This window comes from Acanthopagrus latus, chromosome 2 (assembly GCF_904848185.1).
Source record: "Acanthopagrus latus isolate v.2019 chromosome 2, fAcaLat1.1, whole genome shotgun sequence".
NCBI lineage: Eukaryota > Metazoa > Chordata > Actinopteri > Spariformes > Sparidae > Acanthopagrus > Acanthopagrus latus.
The window spans coordinates 10,217,853-10,239,708 of NC_051040.1; the positions used below are offsets into that span (position 1 = coordinate 10,217,853).

Below are 21,856 nucleotides of genomic sequence, written 5' to 3' on the forward strand. Positions count from 1 at the left end.
TTGGGTGTTTACCAGCGTAGTCATAATTCACTATCAATGCCCCCATAACACGCTATAGATTTCCCCTGCATAGAAAGTGTTATTTCCTCCGCCACCAGCAAAGAAGTGATTCATATTCTCGCTTCACCATAAATCCTGCAGTATGAAATGTATAATACATAAGTTGATAAGACATCGGCGCTTGAAGGCAGCTTAGATGTAGCACAGATTTCTTCTCCTACTCCTTCATCGTCCTTCTTTTTTAAGACTATTACATATTCCCCAAAACTGAGAAGATCAAAGCCTCGCAGGAGTTTGGGAATACATTGACAAGACATTACTGTAGAATAGACTTCAAAGGCCTTGGAAGCCGAGGGAAGTTCTAGTTATTTATAACTGTTAGCAACTCGTCCACATACACCGTTACACAACACACAGCGACCCAGTTACTCCTCAACAGAGAGACAGCAAAGCAGACTGACAAGAGATGCTGGATGTGAAATTTATTGTTGAATAAGTCATGATGGAAGAGCGCTTATTTGCTGTGAGGTTTTGTTTTGAAATAATAGCCCAAACTAAGCATCTGAATGAAGTGCTGATGGGAGGGCCAGGAGACTAAAAGCATGATGGTGAGTCTGATCATACAGAGAATTACACATAAAGAAACATCCTTTTTAGTGACGAAACGATAAAGCTAGCATCACAAAATGTCAAAATCTGAAAGTTTCCAGTGAAGGCATTCTTGAGCACCACTTCCTCTATGATGCTCGCACACACATCTGAGGCAATTCCCTCCAAAATAAAACATGCTAATGCAGCTTACAGGTTAACCCCTTTGCACACCTAAACATCTGGTGCCAGGAGCTCAAATTAGAAACGCAATCATCCGCACGTCCTGGTTACCTGCCACTAGGGCATCTCAGATGTCCATCCGCAGCTGGAGGAAGTGGTTCTTTCTTTGTGTGCAGCCGCAGTCCTGGACCTCAGCAAGATCCTCCAACAAGCCCAGTCTTGAGAGTTTAAATGCTGCTCTTTACTCGCCTGTTTGCAGTCCCCCTGCCGCCTGACATGAAATACTCATTCACGTGTCTTTGGATCGCCACGCGTTCGCTGCAGAAAATATGAAAAGAGGATGCTTCCCACTGTGTGTCTTACCCCCCCTTCCTGCTTGCCTCTTACCGTCTCTTCCCCCCTCCTCCCTCTCCCGTACCCTGCCTCCATCACCCTCCCCCTCTCCATCGCTCTCTCTCTCTCTCTCTCTCTCTCTCTCTTTCTCTGCTTTCTCCAGTGACAAAAAGGGGGTTTGGCAGTAAATGGGCTCAAACCGGCACACACAGTCGCACAGGCTCATCCATCATACAGAGGCAGAAGCTGCACAAGATAGATAGACGAGCCTTCTTCGTTTCAAAACAATTCTCATTCATTGCACTCTCAAGGCGAGACTGGAGCTAATCTGGAGAGGGATCAGTCTGGCAGGCTTGCAGACGGAGGGCAGTCTGCTGTCCATGTGCTATTCTGCGATTAGGATACATGAGACCTGATCAGTACCCTCCCTTCCTGCCGTCACAGCCTGTGAATATAGAGACGGGCAAATGCATCATGGGAGATTCAACAAGAACAAAGACTTGGTTAATAAATGAATCAAAACTAACACGCAGAAGTAAAAATAAATCCGAGTATGTTTAGTATTATTTGTGCCCTGACAAGTGTGCACACATTTCACTATCAGGGTGGCCCAAAACTGACATTTCTCCTCCAGCTCAGCTCGGCTTCCCTTCTCCCTGTGGAGCTTTTCAAGGTCACTGGGACTGCTCCACTCTGCTGATGCCGCCGCCATCATAGTCATGGCAACCACAGCAGGACATTTACCCAGCGCAGAGAGAGTGCACCCTGGGATTTAACTCCCGTCCAGCCCACTGCACTGTAGTCCATTAACGCTGCATGTAGGGATTGAGCCCTACAGCATGCATGCACCGCTCATGCACCCTTTTGTGTCTAGCTCCATTGGCAGCATCTGTTTGAGGAGAGACAACTGCTGCACTCTGCTGGATAGGAAACTGAACTGCACTGAGGTTCAGCAGACGGTTAACAGCCACTTTCACAAGTGACTGAGCAACCTCCAGTAGTGTTTATTGCACTCATTGTCACTGCTGCAAAAATATACTCTCCAAAGTGTATAATGCAGGATTTTCCTAAAAAAACAAATACTCATATGAAAATAATCCCTTTCAATTGTTAATTATGACCCACTAGTAGTGTTTTGCAGTGCCTGTATCTGCTTATTATTTTGCTGTGTTCTGGACATTTGTGAGCATAAGTGATTATAGAGAAAAGTAGCTGGTTGATGGGTGAACTACTAAACCAAAGTTTAATATTTGTCAACGTGGGAATGAGACAAGGCAAATGACTAGCTAACATCTTCTTAAATGTCTGTATATCCAAATCATTTATTGGCTGGTGAGCGTCACTAAATCTACAATAATACATTATGTCCATGGCGACAGGTTAATAGGTGTCAGATTTTTTTTCTAAATTTTCAAGAATTCATGAGAACAAGAGTTTAAAGCGGGGCTGTCCAAAGTGTTGACCTGCCATATGGTTGATTGAAGGTTGGCACCACGTGTTTCTCAATTCAAAAGTATATGTGGTTTTTTTTTTGTTTTTTTTCAAAATGCAGATATGCAAGTTTCTCTAATCATTCATTTAGTAGATATCAGAAATTTCACGCTGAACCAGTAGTGTCAGTCTAATGGTGGCGCTAAAAGAAAAATCAGGGGATCATTAAAGTCATTAGGATTCATCCTCTGGGGCCCGGGGGAATGTCTGTACAAAATGAATTATGGGAATCTGTCCAACAGTTGTCGAATTTAATCTGCACCTAAGTGTTGGACCAACTGACACAGAGAGCATCAAGATGCACGGTTACAAATCCCCCCAAAAAGTTTGGTTGTAATTGTAAAAATAGTCTCAAAACACAGCACGGACATCCAGCTACATCAAGCTGTTGCCATATTTTCTCACACGCTTCATTGTTTTGTCAGAACAGGTTGTCACTTTCAGAGTGAGTCATCGCCTTTAATTCTTGGATAGACTCATCTGTCTGTCCAGGAAACTACTGTTTCTCACTGACTCACCGTTTGGCATTGTGTGCTTAAATCAAAACTAATAAGGCGGGATCACAGGTTTACCGAGCTCAGATGAGTCCGACATTAATAAAGTGTAATACTGAGGATTAACTGCTGGAATCGGATCAGGGCTTTAATAAGAAAGAGACTAAATAATGTCTGTAGCAGTGTTTTGTTTTTGTTTTTTTGTAGTGGTAGTATTCTGCACAAATATTTTGTAGCTCCTCTTGATGAAATGACACATTAGCAAATTTAATCTGACATTTCAGGAAAAAGAAGGAAAATGTAGTAATGAGAATGGAACTGTTTGAAAAAGACAAACAAAGATATTGATTCTGGTGCCACTCCGCATTTCAAGGCTGATGCATTTCTGGAGCAATTCACCCAGAGAGCCACTGAACATGAGCCAAAGACAAAATTACTAAACATAGTAACTCTCTGCTGCAGAAGTCACAGCATGAGTATTTGCAGGACTCACCTGAACGTTGCCAAAGTCAACAGTCTCATAGTGGAAATGGGCACACTCTGCCAACCTGGGGAAGTGACCTCTAGGGAACGTCAGCCTAAAAAAAAAAACACAGCACAACAGCACCTCATCAGTATTCAACACAGTGACACCGTGATGGAGAGAAAAGCAAAGCAAAGCAAAAGAGGGAAAAGAAAGATATCAGGCCTGTGTGTGAGGCTTAGTGATGCAGCAGGCTGACTTGTCTGTCTGTGCCGCACCCGTCATTTTATAGGTCCTCATTTCACTGGCCTGGATAAGAGCCCTGTTTTACAGCCTATAATAGCAGCAACGCTGTCACAGGGAGCACCTACTTCTTCATGTTCTTGACCTTCATGCTAGCCGTGCTGACGCAGGAGCGCAGGAGGGGCTCGGCTGGGAGCTCTGTGATATCATCGCTCCTCACCTGCCAACAGAGAAAGCAGACATCAATAAGTGTCAGTCAGAGGCAGGAGAACTGATGGAAGGTGATCGCTGTCAAGACAAATTATGTTGATCGCTAATAAACAGCTGCAAAAGAGGCAGGGTGAAAACTTTGAAGTCTGATGTAAGAAGAAAGTAGAGCATTACACATTTGTGCTAATATGTTAAATTACCCTCATAGCATTATGCTAATGTCATGTTATGTTTTGCTATCTTAAGGTCCAACACATTATGTTATGCTACTGTAATGTTTGACTATGCTTCATCTATATCAGGGGTGTCAAACTGATCCAGTAAAGGGCCATGTGGCTGCAGGTTTTCATTCCAACCAAGCAAGAACACGCCTGATTTGGATCAGCCAACCAATCAGCCAACCAAGCAAGAACACGCCTGATTTGGATCAGCCAACCAATCAGCCAACCAAGCAAGAACACACCTGATTTGGATCAGGTGTGTTCTTGCTTGGTTGGAATGAAAACCTGCAGCCACATGGCCCTTTACTGGATCAGTTTGACACCCCTGATCTATATCATGCTGCTGTTATACAATTCTCAGACTTGCTATTAATTTATGCTAATGTTATATCATGATATATAGCTAATCTTATGTTATAAAATGTTATGCTAATGTCGTGTTTTCTATATAAAGGTGTGTTATGCTAATATGTTATGCTATCTTATACTATCATAACTGTATGCTGTGCTTTGCTATGTTAAGCTAATTTATGCTGCTGTGTCATGCTAATATTGTTTATGCTAATGTCATGTTATGTTCTGCTATATCATGGCAAATCATGTTTTGTTTATGCTACTGTAGTGTTATGCTGTGCTTTGCTGTTAATGTTAATTTAGTTTATGCTACTCTATTCAATTCCATCTCATTCTATTGTTATACTAATCTGAGGTTGTTCTTAAGACACACATTTCTATGATAATTTTGATAACAGCCCTTCATGGACAAAAACAATGTAAGTGACATTTGGGTGTCTTACTATTTTAGTTTGTTTTGTCCAGTTTTCAACTGGATTACTGGTCATGTGACTGGTGTGCAGGATGATGTAGGCTATCATTTGAAAATAAAAATACAGACGTACAAAGAAAACATGCAACTGAAAACATGACGTGCTGAAGTGTTATTCACTCAAGAGACTTGTATTCAAAAAGCAGGGGAGTAAATCACCTGCAGCGGTGAGGGTGTAAAGAAAGAGCTGCTGTGGTGGCCTATTACGTAAAACTTGAGCAAACAGAAGTAAACTGAGGGGGAGGGGCGGTGACATCATGTGTCTGGGACAATATTAGCATAATATATTTATCTCAGCTTGAGCACATGACCTTACTCTCATTCCTAACCCGGAGGTGAGACATCAAATCCAGTTTAACACCTGTTCACACTGTGACTACTGTCTCACATGACTGCATGTGACAGTAGGTTGTGGTGACATCATGAAGTGAATCACTCAAACAACCAATGCAGCGGCATGGAAGAAGGCTGACATGTATGTTAGTTCGTATTTGTGTATTTTCTTTGCATAAGTGATGGGTCAGGGGTGTGTGTGTGTGTGTGTGTGTGTGTGTGGGCGTGTACCATGGCAGTAGATGTCTCCTGTGGGTGGTTCTCATCTGGAGGGTTATTGTTGGTAGCTTGAGGTAAGGCATCATCTTTGTCCAGGTCAGTAGATGGTAGTACATCTCTGCAGAAACAGACGGGACATCACATACAGTAATTATAGTACAAGAAAAGAAGAAAGCTGGTGTGGCTTACATCCATGCTGTTTAGGGGGTTTAAAATAAGATTTGTAGTTTTCTAAAAATACACCAGAGGGAGCAAGTGAGAGGGATCTATTCAATATATGTGGCTGAAATCATGACAGTGCACCAACATGGCCCCAAAAAACATGTTGTACTAGGCTTGTAGTGTTTGAATCTCTAATAATTATTCATGAAACATGAGAAAATGATCATCTTTTCTGATTAGATCTAGATGGGGTGGGGGGCTGTAGCATCTCACGGTATAGTATGGTCAACAAACATCCGTGGTGTCTTTTGTATGCACTCCAGAAAGCAAATCTTGTCTATTGAGAGACAGATAAAGGCATTCCCCCCACGAGGGAGTGCTACACAAAACCTTCACTTGAAATGTGATTCAGTGTGCTCGGGAGGGTGAGGTTCATTCAGCTCAACTTTTATGAGCAACAAAAAGACAAGAGAGACAGGTACTGGTCTGCCACTTTGAATCAGCGTGGTGAGATCAGGAGCAACGGCGCACTCACTGTAATTTTACATGATCCACAATGACACACAATATAAATTCATAGGCAACACAGTGAGCTTTGCAGCTTTAACATGAGCAGTGTCTCTCTGTCTTAGTCTGAGAGCAGGGTCACATTTTTGCCTCTCCATTACGCTGCATTTATTCATGTTATTCATGTGGCATCTCATTACTTCACTTGGTGCACATCTACACATAGATTTACATAATTCCCATCAGCTGACATGAAGCGCGGAGAAAGGGAGCAACTCACCCCTCAAGGACGTCACTACTTCCTGGTTCACCCTGGGGTCCTGAGGCAGCGTTCTCAATCACCGCGGCAACCACACATCCAGCCTCCATGATGCTGCCTGACTGCAACAGCCCGCTGTAGAGAAACGTGAGGGGGAGGGAAAAGAGGAGAGAGAGTGAGAGAGAAAGAGAGAGTGTGAGGGCGGGTTGGTTGGTGGGTGGGTGGTTAGAGGATGGGAGGAAGAGTACGATGAAATGAAGCCGCCAGACGTCAAGCCACTTGAGGCTGCGGCACGCGCGACTCTCGAGGCTAAAATCCACAGAGCCCGGACTGTAATCTGTGATGACATCATGCCACAGCGCTGGGAGCAGCTTCAGTGATAACGCACGTCAGGGCTGAGGATTCATGCAATGGCTTTTCTTGAGAATATCAGCTCCTGCTCAGCGGAGCACTGACAAGTTGTGGCCGCAGACAAAAACACAATCATATCTTCCTCAAGGAAATGTCAAGATTGTCACGGCAGCTTCTGTACATGTCCTTGGATGAGGCATGCAGCTTTAGGTGGACAGTTTTGCTTTTAAAACCCTTGGATGAACCTCCTTTGCTTGTTCATTATGTAAACAATTAAAACTTTTAAATATTCATCTGGATTTGGATATGGATTAAGTACTTTAAGAATAGCTGGACAAAACAAAATCAAACCACCCCCATCATGTCAGGCCAACAACTCACTGAAGTTGATATGTTCACCATGTGAAATGGTGAACACACAGTGACTGAGCGCCCCGTGGCTAATTCAGTATTCCTCCCAAATTATTCAGGGTGATGCTGTCATTTTCTGACTCTTTTAACATCAGCAAAACAAGTGCTAGTCCTTATACAATACACAAAATCTGTTGTAAATAGAAGCTTTTGGTTGTATGCATGTAACACGACACAAAAAAAAAGACGGGTTCACTTTGTGTCAACAGGATTTATTATCCAATTAAATACAGTTTAATATCAACTCATTTTGACTAACTAATTTTTAATGACATCTTTTGGCCCTCTCTTTCACAGGGGCCATTGGCCAAAATAAAGTCTTCAAATCGTGATTTTATAAGTAGGTCACAAGGTGCACTTCCATTTTCTCTATACTCACTAATCCCTATCCAAGGGACTGGAGCCAATCCCAGCTCGCACTGGGTAAGAGACAGAGTGCAGCCCGGACAGATCACTGGTCTGTCACAGGGCTGGAGTATAAAGATTTCTTTCCTTTGTTTTATATCATATTAAATTGAATATTTGGGGTGGCTGTGCATAAAGAAGCCACAGCGGGTCGTTCACTATTTGGAAAGTTGGAAGATCCCATGATCCCCCAGCTGCAAGTACGACAAAGTATCCATGTGTGTGAAGGGTTGAGTATAAAAATATCGTGGGGCTCTTTGGTTAGGAAGTACTGTATCACTCGGGAGCACTGCTGTAGTCGCTACACTAGAAAAGTGTTCCATAAATATGTCTGTTTACCAATTACTTTGGGTTTTGGATTGGCAAAACGTTCAGACAAGACATTTTAAGTGACCATCTTGAAACTGAGATGGACATTTTTCACGTTTGTCTGAAAGTTTACAGCCCGAATGATGAATAAGTGAATTTTCAAAAAATAATCAGCTTAATTAATAATGAAAATGATCATTGTAACAACCCTGCACGGTGCTGACACATACACACGGACAACTATTCGCACTTCGTTCATCAACCCAACCTAGGTCGCTGGACTGTGTGGGGAGCACTAACAAAGAACCTCCTCACTGTGAGGCAACAACTCCATCACCTTGCCAACTACGTACAACACAGAAAGTCAGGGGCCCATGTAGCACTCCATCACATCAAGTGCTACCTATGTAGACATGGTTTGGACTGCTTTGTTCCAGTTCTTTCAAATTGCCATATTTCTTGATCGACTATTACAAAACAGAAACAATAATGAAGAGACTACATAACCCTGGACCATAATCAGTCCATGAGAAGTCTGATAGAGGAACAGCCCCTATCAGTCTCACTTCATTATTTCTACTCCTCTGTTTATGTACTGTAAACAGACAGGAGGAATGTAGGAATGTCCTGATGAAGTGAAACTAGACTCTTCCTGACGTCCCTCCTCAACCTTCCCGTGACTTGCCTCCAAATGTATGTGGGCGCTTGGCGTTAAACGATGACTTTAAGGCATGTGGGCACAAAATCGCCTCACACCTCAGAGGTGCAGCCACACAATTAAAAATAAATAAATAAAGTCCCTCCAATTTACACGAGGCAGTTTTACCTCCTCCCTAAGCAGGTTCGCTAATCAACATAACGAGTAGATTCATCAGGCCCGACCGCTGCTGTAGTAGCAGTTTCCCACCAGCCCCTCTGGCCCGTAGCCTCATTCAGTTGCTGTTGACTGACTTCTACAAAACCTCATGACTCAGCAGAATGTGAGCATGCAGACAAGAGTACAGGCCAGTGTGAGCTCCACTCTGAACACATCTCATACTATCTCCCCTCTAATGGACACTGTAACCTTGCCAGAGGAGCGCCAATGCATTACACAGAGAGCAAATTAATTTACAGTAACATCGAGCGCTGATTCAAAGGGGCCATGTTGGGGAAAGGTGTTCGGAAAGTCATGTGAAAGAGCCGTTTGGCACCACATTATGCAGAAGTGGAAGCACGAGGAGTACTTATAATGTAATAAGTGGAGATCTGGATCCTTAAATAGTGGTCCATCATCCACTCAATAAGACCAGGGCTGCTGGCTGTCCATGAGTTTAGTCCCACGTGCTCTTAAATAAAAACAAAACAAAACATAGGACTCTGGACTGAAATTAAGCAGATTATTACATTTGTCCATGAACACACTTGCTCCATTGAGACCCTGGAATCTGGGAGTATTTTGAAACCAGACTTTAGAAAACTCAAAATAATCTGTACCCTGCAATTATATCCATATATTTAAAAGAAAGGAAAAAAATGCCGAATAATTTCCCCCTCTGGGGGATGAATCAAAGGTGAAAACTTACATTAATCATTTTTCAAATTACGTGTTCATTTTTGGCCCCAAGAGCCTTTTCACGCCACTGTCCTACGTTTGTCAGCCTCTCAATGGTGATTGACGTCAGCGCAACCTTCATAAATATCAACACTTCATATTTTTCAAAATGCATGTCCTTTCCCTTTAAACTTCCAGAAGAACAAGGAGTCCTTCTTTCTGAAATGTGGACTGGTGGACCACCGTAAAAACATTGCCAGCACAGCTATATAAAATGGAGAAATGACACAAGAAGGAGAAAAGGAGAAACAACACAAACAAGCATAAGGCCTAGAAGCAGCCCTTGAGTCATGATCAAATAAACAAATATGAACAATATCTCAGCTGAAACCACTTACAGCACTCGATCCGAGACTAAGACAGGGATCGACGTGAAACTAGTGCCAAAAATGACTCCCTGCCACCACAGCTACAAAACAACTACAGATGAAACGCTGGGTGTGGTGCAACAGTGCAGTTGACTACATGCTGTACAGTGCTAACAGACTGTGACAACCAAAAAAGGTTTGATCATTTGTCATGAATCAGGAGAAAGAGAGGGAAACCGGGAGACGACAATGAAAAACTGGAGGGTTGGCAGGTACGTCTGTTAAAAGTACATTATCAGTCCTGAAACAACACAAATGACCATTTGAAATGGTAGAAAAATACGGTACAAAGTAATAAGGTATGAAACTTTTGTTAAAAATTGAATAAAAATTAACTTAAAAATTAAAACAGAAATCAGGACATTTTGTTAAATGTATCAATCAAGTTAAGTGCAAATGTTATTACATCTTAAGGAAACCATCTCATTTTTGGATGCTGCAGTGTCTGCTAATATGTCTCCGCAGGGCAATACAAAACCGTGTGCCACACAGTCACCAGGATATGGGGACTAACTTATATCAATATCTTGGCCGCATGGTGCTAACGGAGGGCAGAGATTCTTAGCGGCTGCGTGCATTCCTTGATTAAAAACACTGCACGGCGCACAGTACAAAGCTTGACCTTGCTGATTGTAGCACATCAGACAGTGAGTCTTTTCAAGTGTAGGAACATGTTGTGCTCCACATTGCAGAAGAGGCTGGCGAGCTTGGCTCTTTGAAAGCCGCTTAAAGCTTTTGTTTTTTGCCAAATTATGCAAGACGTTGTGGGAGAAGAGCTGAAGACAACAGACAGCGACATACAAAATGAGGGAATCTTCTTATAGCGAGCGCCGCAATACATGAAAGGTAGACTATTTTGGAAGTGGCCCAAATAGCTTGAGCTATAAATAGACAAAACTGTCACGATTGTAAAAGATAAAAGGTCAAGAATCTAGGAGGCGATCTTGCTCTGTACGGTGGGTGTCACTGTCCATGGCAGAGAAATGTGGGTGGGGACATACTGACACTGTCTGCAGCATCACAGGCGAGGAAAATAGAACAATGTCAAACCAGGTGACACAAGCCCTTCATCTGGAAGCCTTGAATCTACGTCGCCCACACGCTCGGGCGGCGATCATCTTCCATACCACTACTTCTCCATCAGTCAAGCAAATATATTCCGAATGCAACAAGGAAGGATCCCTCTGTACCTGTCACGCGTGAAGACGAGGGGTGGAGATGTTCTGAGGTGAGGAGACAGGAGCAGAACAGGAGGATGCCGCCCTGGTATCCGATGGCCTACATGGTGTTTTTCAAGAGAAAAATAGGGCAGCCTACACAATCTTTCACACTGTCCATGAAGTCGGTATCAGCAAAGTGTGTTGACATGAAGAATGGCTGCCTACATGTTTGCAGCTATGCACAGCAGATGCGTGTGTGTGTGAGTCACAGCTACTTCTTCACATGTGAGAGGACGGAGGAAGCAAATCTGAGGGGGAGGAGGAGGAGATATGAAAACTGTTTCTGTGTCAGGGTTTGCCAGCACACACTCTAATGCTGATATACTCAAGCTCAAATATGGATATTTAGTAGTGCTTATATGAACCCCTACAGAAGAAGTAATGCAATAACATCAGAAGGCCTCAAAGATAAGACAAACAGCACAATTACATTTTCACAACAGAAGCGTCAGCTTGCTAATTAGAGCAGGTGTTGTGGTAAAGTCTGATTCAAAGAGGTGAATAACAATAGGGGTTGCTGTGTCATTATCTCTGTTGGGTGACCTCTTTTAAAAACAAGGCTGCAACTATGCCAGAATTTTTGAGAGAGATATTGTTGTAGAATTTGGTTTCAGTAAAAGAAATGAATGTGCCTCAAGTGTTCAAACCCCTGTGGGCAACTTCCAGACGTTTTATGCCTCGGTTTGTCTTAAACTGACAGCAACTGATTTTTTCTTTTGGCCATTTGGGGACAGCAGAAACAAGCTACAAATAGATGTAACTGGTGCTTCTTTACACATCTGGCTGATATGGAGTGCTGATATATATTAAGATGGACGACATGACAGCTCCTCAGTGTAAAGCCAAAACAACTCGATCGCACCCTGGAAGCTGGCTGCGATATGTATCACAAATCTCGCCCCCTCCATGTAAGCAGATTGGACATGTGCATATAAAATACACGTTTTTTCAAAAGACAGTTTCTGTCATTTAAACTCATTCTTATTGTGCTGACACGTGTTTTCATTTTCTGAAGTTTTACTTTAGTTATGCTAGAAAAGAGAAAAGGGGCGAAACGTCATGACTGACAGCTGGTCCCTGCTAATGGAGCAGGTGGTTGTATGGGCGACAACTTGAGCCCAAAATATTTTGGCTTCATTTTTGTACAAAGAGGCTTCTGATTCCATCTGATTCATGTCCATGATACAGAGCAACAGAATTATCATTTGCTCTGTATCAAATGCTGGGGAACTATAAGACCCTTAAGCTGCTTAAGAGTAGTTAATGCTCTACTGTGTTCACCAGCGAGCTGCTAACTGTGTCCGTCTGCTGTTTGGTGCTTGGGGGGGGGGGACAGGGTTGGGTAGCATACAATCAGTTTATAGGACTTTTAAGTACACAAGCCGAAGACAATGTAGATACGAGCTGTGAGAATGACCCAAAACAGCAAAGTAACAGTCTGGAAACCCCAATAAAATAAACCAGAAGACGCTACAAAGCTCTGTAAAGCTAAGCTGCAGAGCCGACTTTTAATCTACACTTCAAGCGATCGCGGCTGAACGAGATGCAAAGAAGAAAAATCATATTGTGATTGTTTTTGACAGATACTGTGGTCACAACATGAGTCACAATTTTAGTGGTAACTGTTTGTTTGGGGGTGATAATAAAATGCAAAAATTACACATGTATCTTCAATTGATTGCTCAGCCCCACAAGCGATCCCTTTCAACTACAAGTAGTCATGTAATCAATATAAACCACAATAACTGCACCTTGAACATGTCTTGATTGCGATGCAGATAAAAACATCTCCTCCTCCAGACAGGGCATGTGACAGCACCGTGTCGTCAGCTGGGGAGGAAAGTTGGTTTCAGGCTCTCATTCAGAGCTCTGGACTGCAGTCAACACCAGCGAGAGACGCAGCGGAGAAAGACCCACGGTTGCCATGGTAACCTCTCTCCCGTCCACCGTGACTTGATGCTCCTCCAGACTGAGGATGCGGTGGCACGAGGAGGGAAACGAGGCCTGTAGAGAGACCTTCATGACCACCAGCTTTGACACATCATCACTGCCGCCACCGTCATCATCATCATCACCATCATCAGTCAATCTGCCTGAAGCGATGACATCACCGCTCATCCGCCCTGCAGGATTCGGACGGCCCCCTGTGTGCAGCTGGCTCTCTCAGTGAAGCCACAACGCACAACATTTTTCTGTAAAATCAGCCATCTTTTTAGTGAGGCTTTGTCACTTGTTTCACCTCTTGGAAGAGGATGAGGAGGAGGAGGAGAAGGAGGTGGTGGGGGTCATATGATCCCATAATCTTCTTGAAATCTACCAGAGTGAGATTAACTTTATTTCATCTCACAGCTCAATCTTTGTCCTGCAACCTTCGGAGTTCCCAGTGATCCCTGACGAAGGGCAGAGAGCGGGATGAACAGCAGGGCGATTAAGTTGTAGACAACAAAGACCCAAATATTTAATCAACATGCCGATCTGCCACCTAAGCCTCACAGTGAAGCACAGGCCTTTCACTCCCTCTTATAAATCCAGATATGATAGTAAAAACGAAGAGCCGGGTGGGAATTTTACCAAGTGGGACAAATATTTTAGGAACACTGAGAATGATTCTGGAGGATTCAGCCGCTGCCACTATTCTATTGGCTCACTAATGCAATACTGGGTGTCACAGAAAACTCCCACACAGTCGCACAAGATCACAGTCACCTGCCTGAGCTAATGCAATCAAATAGAACACCCCTGCAACAATTACTGCCTTTGTGAAGCTCATGATCCACTGTATCAGAGATGTTGACTCAACTCGTGGCAATCATCTTTCAGGCTGAGACTGTGTTGTAATATTTGACTGTATTACATCATTAAATACTCAACATGTACTAATATTTTGTCTTGAGTCATTCCGATACTTACAAGTGCTGTATATTGTACGTACATGCTTCATGATATGATGTAAGGCTGCGTTATGTGCTTTGGTCTATTACAAGCCAGATGCCTGCAATGATTTCATAACTCACTCAAAGTATTCATGAACTAGAGTCCAAGATAATGTTATCAAATTACTTGTTTTGTCAGACAAATGAGCCAAAACCCAAAGATATCAAGTTTATTATCACATATGATTTTAAAAAAGAGCAGTACATCCTCACAATCGATCAGATGGAACCAGTGAATTTGGGGAATTCTTGCAAAAAAGACAATTTTGAATAAATTACTTACATCAATCTTTTAAACTTTCCATCTGAATATAATATACCCAACATGTATCTATCAATTTGTCCTCAAAAACAAACAAAAAAAAAAAAAAAACAAGTTTGGTTTATTGTGTGTAAAGGCTTCACAATATGTCACGGGATGACAATTTTCCTAATCAGTCTGTCAGTAAAGTATTCTCCTGAGTCGTTGGTTAATGATTTATTCTTTAAAATATCAGAAGGTAGTGAAAACGCTGAACCCTACACCCAAGATGTTGTCAGATTCCCCCAGAGATACTCAAAACAGCAGCAAATCCTCAACATGGACGAGCTGGAACTAGAGAGTGTTTGGTATTTCTACTTTGACAATTATTTGAATTACCTTAAATTTTCCAACGGTTAACATGAAATACCAAACATAACCATACAGGAACCTCATATCTTGTCCTCCTATCTTCAAACTCGCATACAGGCATACTGTATATTGCAGGTACAGGCTAAGGAACTCACTGTTATTGATCAACCTGCTGATTATTTCCTCGATCAGTCTCTGTTAGATCGATGAAATAATGCTATTTTTGCTGAGGAAAAACCGATCTGCAAATCAGTTATGATTAAATAAGGCAAATAAACGGCTAAAAGATACACAATCATAAAATTCTGAGGCTGATACTGTACTGTAATAGATTACATTGGTCTCTCATGTTGTGCCCACCCACTGCATTACAGAGCTTCCTCGGGAACAAAAAAGAAGAGAAAAAAAAAAAAAAAAAACCCAAATCCTCCCAACAAAAACATAAACAGATTTGTTTTCACAACCTGTCTCTGGTGCAATCAAACAGTCCACACAGCACAAACTCAACTGGGAACCAGTGGGAAAAGTTCACCATCGGTGTACTCTGACCTGTTGGGCCTGACAGATCACCAAGCACACACACACACACACACACACACGGTAATCTGTCAACTTCAGTTATGATTGGCTGATCAATCGAGATGGAAAAAAACCGATCAGACTGAGATGACAGCAGGTTAGTGTAGTTGTGTCAGTACAGTACGTGTTAGTTCAGTGAGCCTACCTGTAACTGTGCACGCTGCTCCACTCTGCTGCTGCTGCCGCTGCTGCTGCTGCTGCTGCCTCCTCTATGCTGCACAGCGCTCAGCTTCTTGACGAGCAAACATGTTGCCAGCATCGCACCGCACCAACGCTCATCTCGGACTCACACACGGGCTTCTACAGCCGACCGTCTGAGGTAGATGTTTCTCAGGATAAAAACGGTGCCGGGCTGCGACATCGCTGAGGCAGTGTGGGAGTCATCCCGGAGAGAGCCGCGGCCGTCTGACGGACTGCTGAGGATCTGCACTCGCCAGCGGGAGCGCGCACCGCTGGTGTCGTGCCCGCGCCTCGGATGTGTTTTTAGCCCCAGGGGTTCCCGGACCTTTTTCAATGTCAAGGACCAGAATATGAGGTAGGCGTGGGGGCACGCATGGAGCCCCTGTTTGATAATATTCAGCAGCCCCCAGGAGCCCCATCTGGCAAGTTGTGCGGTGTTAGGTAATGCTTTGTACAGAATTACATAACCATGTAGTGTAGGTGGGGTGGTAACAGTGAGAGGAGTGAAACCTGGTGTGCAACACTTCGTCCTCATATATCATCTTATTGTCCACTGAAGGACATGATGATGCTATTCCTCAGTGAGGACTCTTTCATTAATCTACCTCTGTTCGTCCCTGCGACTGATGTGACATTTTCTTGGGACCCTCAATTCAAAAGATTTTGCAATTAATTCATCTCCAACTATATTTGACAACGGTTTATGTAATTAGCAAGCAAAACCCATTGGTTGCAGTGTCTGACATTTTGGGAGGCTTACTACTAGCAAGAGACAGGAAAGAGCTAGCTCGGTTTAGCATACATACTTCAAACAGTTAAAGGTTGCTAGCTCATCCCAAAAGGTCGAAAAATGGCTTACCAGCACTTCTGAAACTCACTTATTAACCACTTGTTTGTTTTAAACTGGTTTAAAAACCAGACAAACATCAACTTCCTGTAGTGTGAGATGGTTGCCTAGCAACAACAAGGCAGCTGCGGTTTCCAGGAAGTCACTGCACTCAGCCAAGACATAGCACGGCACATAACCCTCCTAAAACCTCAACATGCTGTTTTTAAATGTAGTTTTATGCACAAACAAATGAGTATGTTTATCTGTGAGATTAAGAGGTGCTGTTAGGAGCTTTTTCTTACCTTTGGACAGAGTCAGGTTAGCTGTTTCCCTCTGTTTCCAGCCTGTGCTAGGCTAAGCTAACAAGGTGCTATAGTAGTGGCACCACATTGGTTCTACTCTCATAATCAGGCCTATCATATTATCTCACTCTATTTATTATTTTTTAAAATGTCTTACAGATATATTAAATATGAGGTTTGCAGCTATGAAATTCCATCAATTGTATATCATTTAATAAGTTACAGCTTCTTTAAGCTGTAGTTCAACATTATGGTTAAATATACTTGTGATTCTTGCATCTGTTTGTTAAATATTAAGTAACAGGCAGGAAACGGCTATCTTAAGCACTGGTGACATATGGAAGCTAGCATGGCTCTGACCAAAGGTTCAGAAATAGCTTACCAGCACCTCTAAAGTTCACTTATTAACACTCTATCACTTTGTGGTTGCCTGCTAGGTACGGGTTTAAACAAATAGAGTGTCTGTAGGAAGCTGGCCTACTGCCCTCACCCAAGAAGTATTACGGCACATAAACCTAAATGTTAAAACATCAAATTGTGTTTTTACTGGGATTAAGTGTGAATTAAACAAACTAAGTAAAGTATGCTTATTTGTAAGCTGTAGAAGTCGTGTAAGGGGTGTTTTGTCACCTTAGGACAGAGCTAGGCCAGCTGTTTCCCACTGTTTCCAGTCCATGCTAAACTAAGCTAACAGCTGTTAGCTCTAACTCTATGGGCCTAGTGAATTATTATCAACGTGAAATCTATCTTATTTAACTCTTGGCAAAAAAGCGAATAAACCTGTTTCTGAAAATGTAACATTTTAAATGTGTGCTTTTGCAGCTTTTTCTAGAAAATTGTGAAATAATGTATACCAAACTATTAACTGATTATTTGAAAGAGGTATTTTATATTAACATGGTTTTTAATAATGCAGCCTGAACTAAAGTCAGTAATGGGATTAAACTCATTCTTAAAAAGTCATAATTTAATAGCCTGTCATTTTTGGTGACAAATATAAAACAATTTAAATGTATTTTTAAAAGAATCTGCAGATGATGTAAGCAAGGGTTCATAAGAGCAGTCCGTTTAAGGGTTGTGTGTTTGACCAGTGGATTAACTGCACCTTTCTTTTTCCCCAGGTGTATGCAGATGGCTGCTCATTTGTTTGTTTCCCAGCTCGCCAGGGGGAATTTGAACAAAAGCACAAAGGTCACTCTGACAGACCTCATCTTCTTTCAGGTTATTTGTTTTCCTTGTTCTGGCTCAGCCACTACACAATTCATTCCTTAACACTTGGGCGGAGACGGCAGAGCCGAAGTCAAAATATTAATCATTGAATGAGGTGCGTGGACTTAAACGGAGCCTTTGATCCTCCTTGAATTTTTTTTTTTTTTTTTTTTTTTTTTTAATCCAAGTTAGGTTGCATTTGTCAGATCTAAGGCTAAATTTAAGGGATGATTGTGATTACTGAGGGACAAATTCTTCTTAAAACCGGCACTTTAACATCTGGCCTGCTGCCTGTGTGCCCTGGAATTAAATAACAAAAAAAAACCCTGACCTGATTACGCTGCTCTTATCCCCCCACACTATCTTGCCCACGCTCTGCCCAACACTTACACCCTGTGTACAGCACATGAACTACACCATCTTCCCCACCGATAGGATCAGAGGAGCTCCAGATGAAACAAAACCACAAGGAAAAAAATAAAGCCTCTTTTGATTTTTTTATTATATCAAAATACAAAAATTTGAGAGGAAAATTTTGTATGGGACTAAGCATTTGAAATGATATGGTGACATGAATACAACACTGCTTTCATATTCTCACAGACATGCCATAGATAGAGCATAGATCATGTAGCTAGGCCCATGTCTAAGTCATGATGAGCCACCAGGAGTGAGCCTGTGCATTTTCCCTATCAAGGCTTTTGATGGCGACTGTCACTGTATATTCAGGCCATGTTGGTAAGAGGCCAGAGTGGTTTTTCTTCTTTTTTGTTTTTTTACATCATAGTTCATTCAGGTTTCTGTTTACCCAATAAAGAAACAAGATCCATGGCAGTTGAACATGAAGAGTGAGTAAGACATGATCTCAGACGATACAGAATTCACTGGACAGCAGTGGCAAACGAGAGAAAAGTAATACAAATATTATACATAAGGCTTTGGTACAGCACCATACAGTATGAGTTAATTGCTCACAAAAAAGTTAAGTGAAGCTTAATACCTGATGTAGTGACAAAAACAGAACGACAAGTCTAAAAAACTGACCCAAAAGAAGAGAGAAAACATCAGGTTATTGTTTTTAAAACAGAGAAAAGTAAAAAATGTTTTTGCTTTGAGATATTTACATATGGACATTGTTGAAAACAGAAACATCATGGAGACAAATTATGTACAAAAAAGAAACAACATATAATACAGAATGTAAACATGTGATGTACAGCACAGAGTTCAGTGGATGAAAATGAAATGTAAATTTTCTTCCTTTTTAAGCACTACTTGGTTTGCTTGAGTATGAGCATTAGCTAAAACAGTCAACGATGTAGTGCTTATTGTAGCCTACGATAATAATACATTCTAGTTTCTCAGTGCTGGTACACATGAAAAAACAGAGAATATAGAAAATACTACATATTTCTATTTTCCGTCCAATAACAACCAGCTCGGATGTCCATGAATGATTGCTAAATAGGCGTTTTTTTTGTTTTGTTTTTTTTTTTTTCTTGTATTGTCTCTACATGCAAGATTAATACAATAAAAAATCAAATCGGTTTCTAAGTATCATCCTACCAGCACCTAGTGATGCACTAAAAGCTGTAAGCAGAAAAATTGGAATAAAATTAAAAAACAAACAAAAAAAAGAATTGAGCTAACAGTACGTCCAAAGCAGCCCTCTTAAACACTGTACATGTTTCTGTTGAATATGCAAAAAAGAGCCCGGAAGACGACATCCATTCGTTAAAACCCATGGAGAGGATGTATGAGCTTTCCCAAGACCTTTCTACCAGGAGCAATAAATACAAACGTGGTCTGATGACTACTCATGGCTATACTGTACAGTACTAGTAGGAATTCTACCGTCAGAAACGGTGGTGAGATGACGTGAGACGGTTACGTCCCTGCAGTAGTGTGCTTGAAATACAGTGCTGTTAACCAAAGATGGTACAGGAAGTGTGTAGAAAAGATCCCCCTCATGGCCTGACGATGCTCTCAGATTTCCCTCCAATGTGTCCTGTGGCGTGTTTACTAATCTAAATCAGGTTATGTTTCTCCTTTTTAGGCTGGGTTAATATTCTCGATATCATCACAAATATACTTTAGAGAGGGTACCTTGGAAGCACAGACAGACATTTGCAAACACACTATAGAAAACAGGTCATCTTTGAGTTCATTTGAATGTCACAAGTCGCTATTATTTGAGGTTATACTACTATTTTTCCAGTATTGTCTATCACTGTCATCACACCATGATACTGTTATGATAAGGACCTATAGTGTCTACCAGAGCTAGTTTAGTTGCTCAAACACACAGGGCCGAAAGAGTCGCTCGTGGTAACGGAAAGAAACCAAAAAATAATCTTTAGACCTCTATTCTACAGCACCACAAAGTTAAACATAGCACCAAGTCGTAATGTTCAAAGCAACTATGCCCTAACACACTTTTTCTTTATCAAACTAATGTAAACACAATTTCCTCCACAGCACGTATTGTACATGACTATAGCATGTCTGTGACTCATAGAAAAAGTTTCCTTCAGTTTTTATTTGCTTTGGACACCTGAAGGCGACAGATCTGGAGTGAATCTACATGTGTGCTCATGAAACGGGCAAAATACAGTATTACTTTGTTTCCAGAAATATTAGTATAGAGGGCAACACACTTCTGCTTCTAAAGCTTTTTCCAATGGGCATTCACGTACTATACATCAGAGAAAATACTACTTAACTTGTGCAGCCAGCGGGCTATGGCAATAATACATCGTACGGTACTAACATTAAGGTTTCTTTTCTTCTCAGATAAAATAACGTCTGCTAAAGTATGACAAATGAGGCACCTTAAAATGTTTTAGAAACATTATCCACTTAAAGCCGTACTGTAAGCAAATACTTTTTATATATAATCTAATTTCTTTTTACGTGGGATCCTTCCCCGTCTTTTCATACATCCTCGTACAAGAACGTCTTCCTGTAAAACACGGTTTTGATTCATCTTTACAAATACAATACATACCATGTACAGTACATAACAAATATAGATCTTTTTTCTTCCTCGTATCTTACATGGAAACCAATTTGTTAAAGTAGAATATGCACTTTTTCTTTTCAGGCAATCATCACTTTCGCACTCGTCAAAAGAGATTTCAGTAAGCAGACATCGAGTCGATTCATTCATGTGGATATATTTGTCGGAAAACCTCGGATTTGTTGGGAGCAGGTGGAAATATATCTGATGCGTCTTTGAGTGGACTAGCGTTGGCAATAAAAGGAAACCGGTGGTTGTTTTGTTGCTGTTGTTGTCGTAGCCGTCAGAACGAAGGGAGCTTGGCTCAGAGCACACAGAGAAGTGAAACAATTTTGGACTTAAAGTGCCAGCTGCTCATCATCACCAATCGCAGCTGCACTATTAGGGGTCATTCAATGCACTGTGACATTGGGACATTCATTTCCTGTACAGCAAAACATACATTCATTATCGGTTAGTGTCAAAAATTAACAAACACACAGAAGTAGCTAGCAAGTAATATACAGTTGTTAAAGATAAACAGTCAGGGTGGCCATTGTTTGAATTTTTTTTTTTTTTTAAAGGTGCAGTATGTAGTTTTGGGGAAGACATTTTAAAGAAGTTCAGCTGCTTTTAATGAAACAAACTCTCTTTGTTTTCATGACTGAATAAACAAACTGACTTTTAAAGGGCAACACAATTTCATTCTGTTTTACTTTGTATGTGGCGGACCCTGCCACCTGTCTAGCTTCAGACATGGTTCTGGGGACCTATTTTACCTCTGAGAACAGCCTGTTTATTCACTTATGGAAAAAAAACTAATATTTGGGTTTGTGTTATTACATTATTAACATATTTTTAAAAGTCTGGCTTTGAATTTCTTCTTTCTCCAAAACTACACAGTGCCCCTTTAACAAGCTTTACAAATCAGTCAACAGCTGTTGTTAAACATTAACATCCTTACTCTACTGGTTTGTTCTCTCATGTACATGCTTCTGTACTTTTCCACTCAAGTTACATTTA

At 41.6% G+C, this 21,856-nt stretch overlaps 1 protein-coding gene across 2 annotated transcripts in view; it reads right to left on the reverse strand.

Annotated features, from left to right (window-relative positions):
- The window catches only part of arhgap32a (Rho GTPase activating protein 32a), a 29,979-nt gene extending 14,374 nt beyond the window's left edge, over window positions 1–15,605 (reverse strand). The window contains exons 1-5 of one of the 2 annotated variants that reach the window (XM_037122191.1): window positions 15,461–15,605; window positions 6,554–6,667; window positions 5,617–5,722; window positions 3,924–4,015; window positions 3,583–3,667 (exon numbers count right to left, since the gene is read on the reverse strand). In XM_037122191.1, coding sequence (XP_036978086.1) covers window positions 3,583–3,667; window positions 3,924–4,015; window positions 5,617–5,722; window positions 6,554–6,642 — 372 coding nt within the window. In that variant the 5' untranslated portion in view covers window positions 6,643–6,667; window positions 15,461–15,605. Of the gene's footprint in view, window positions 1–882; window positions 1,115–3,582; window positions 3,668–3,923; window positions 4,016–5,616; window positions 5,723–6,553; window positions 6,668–15,460 lie in introns of those variants that run through there. The other variant, XM_037122200.1, reaches the window with a different exon arrangement.
- Between the last annotated feature and the right edge of the window lie 6,251 nt (window positions 15,606–21,856).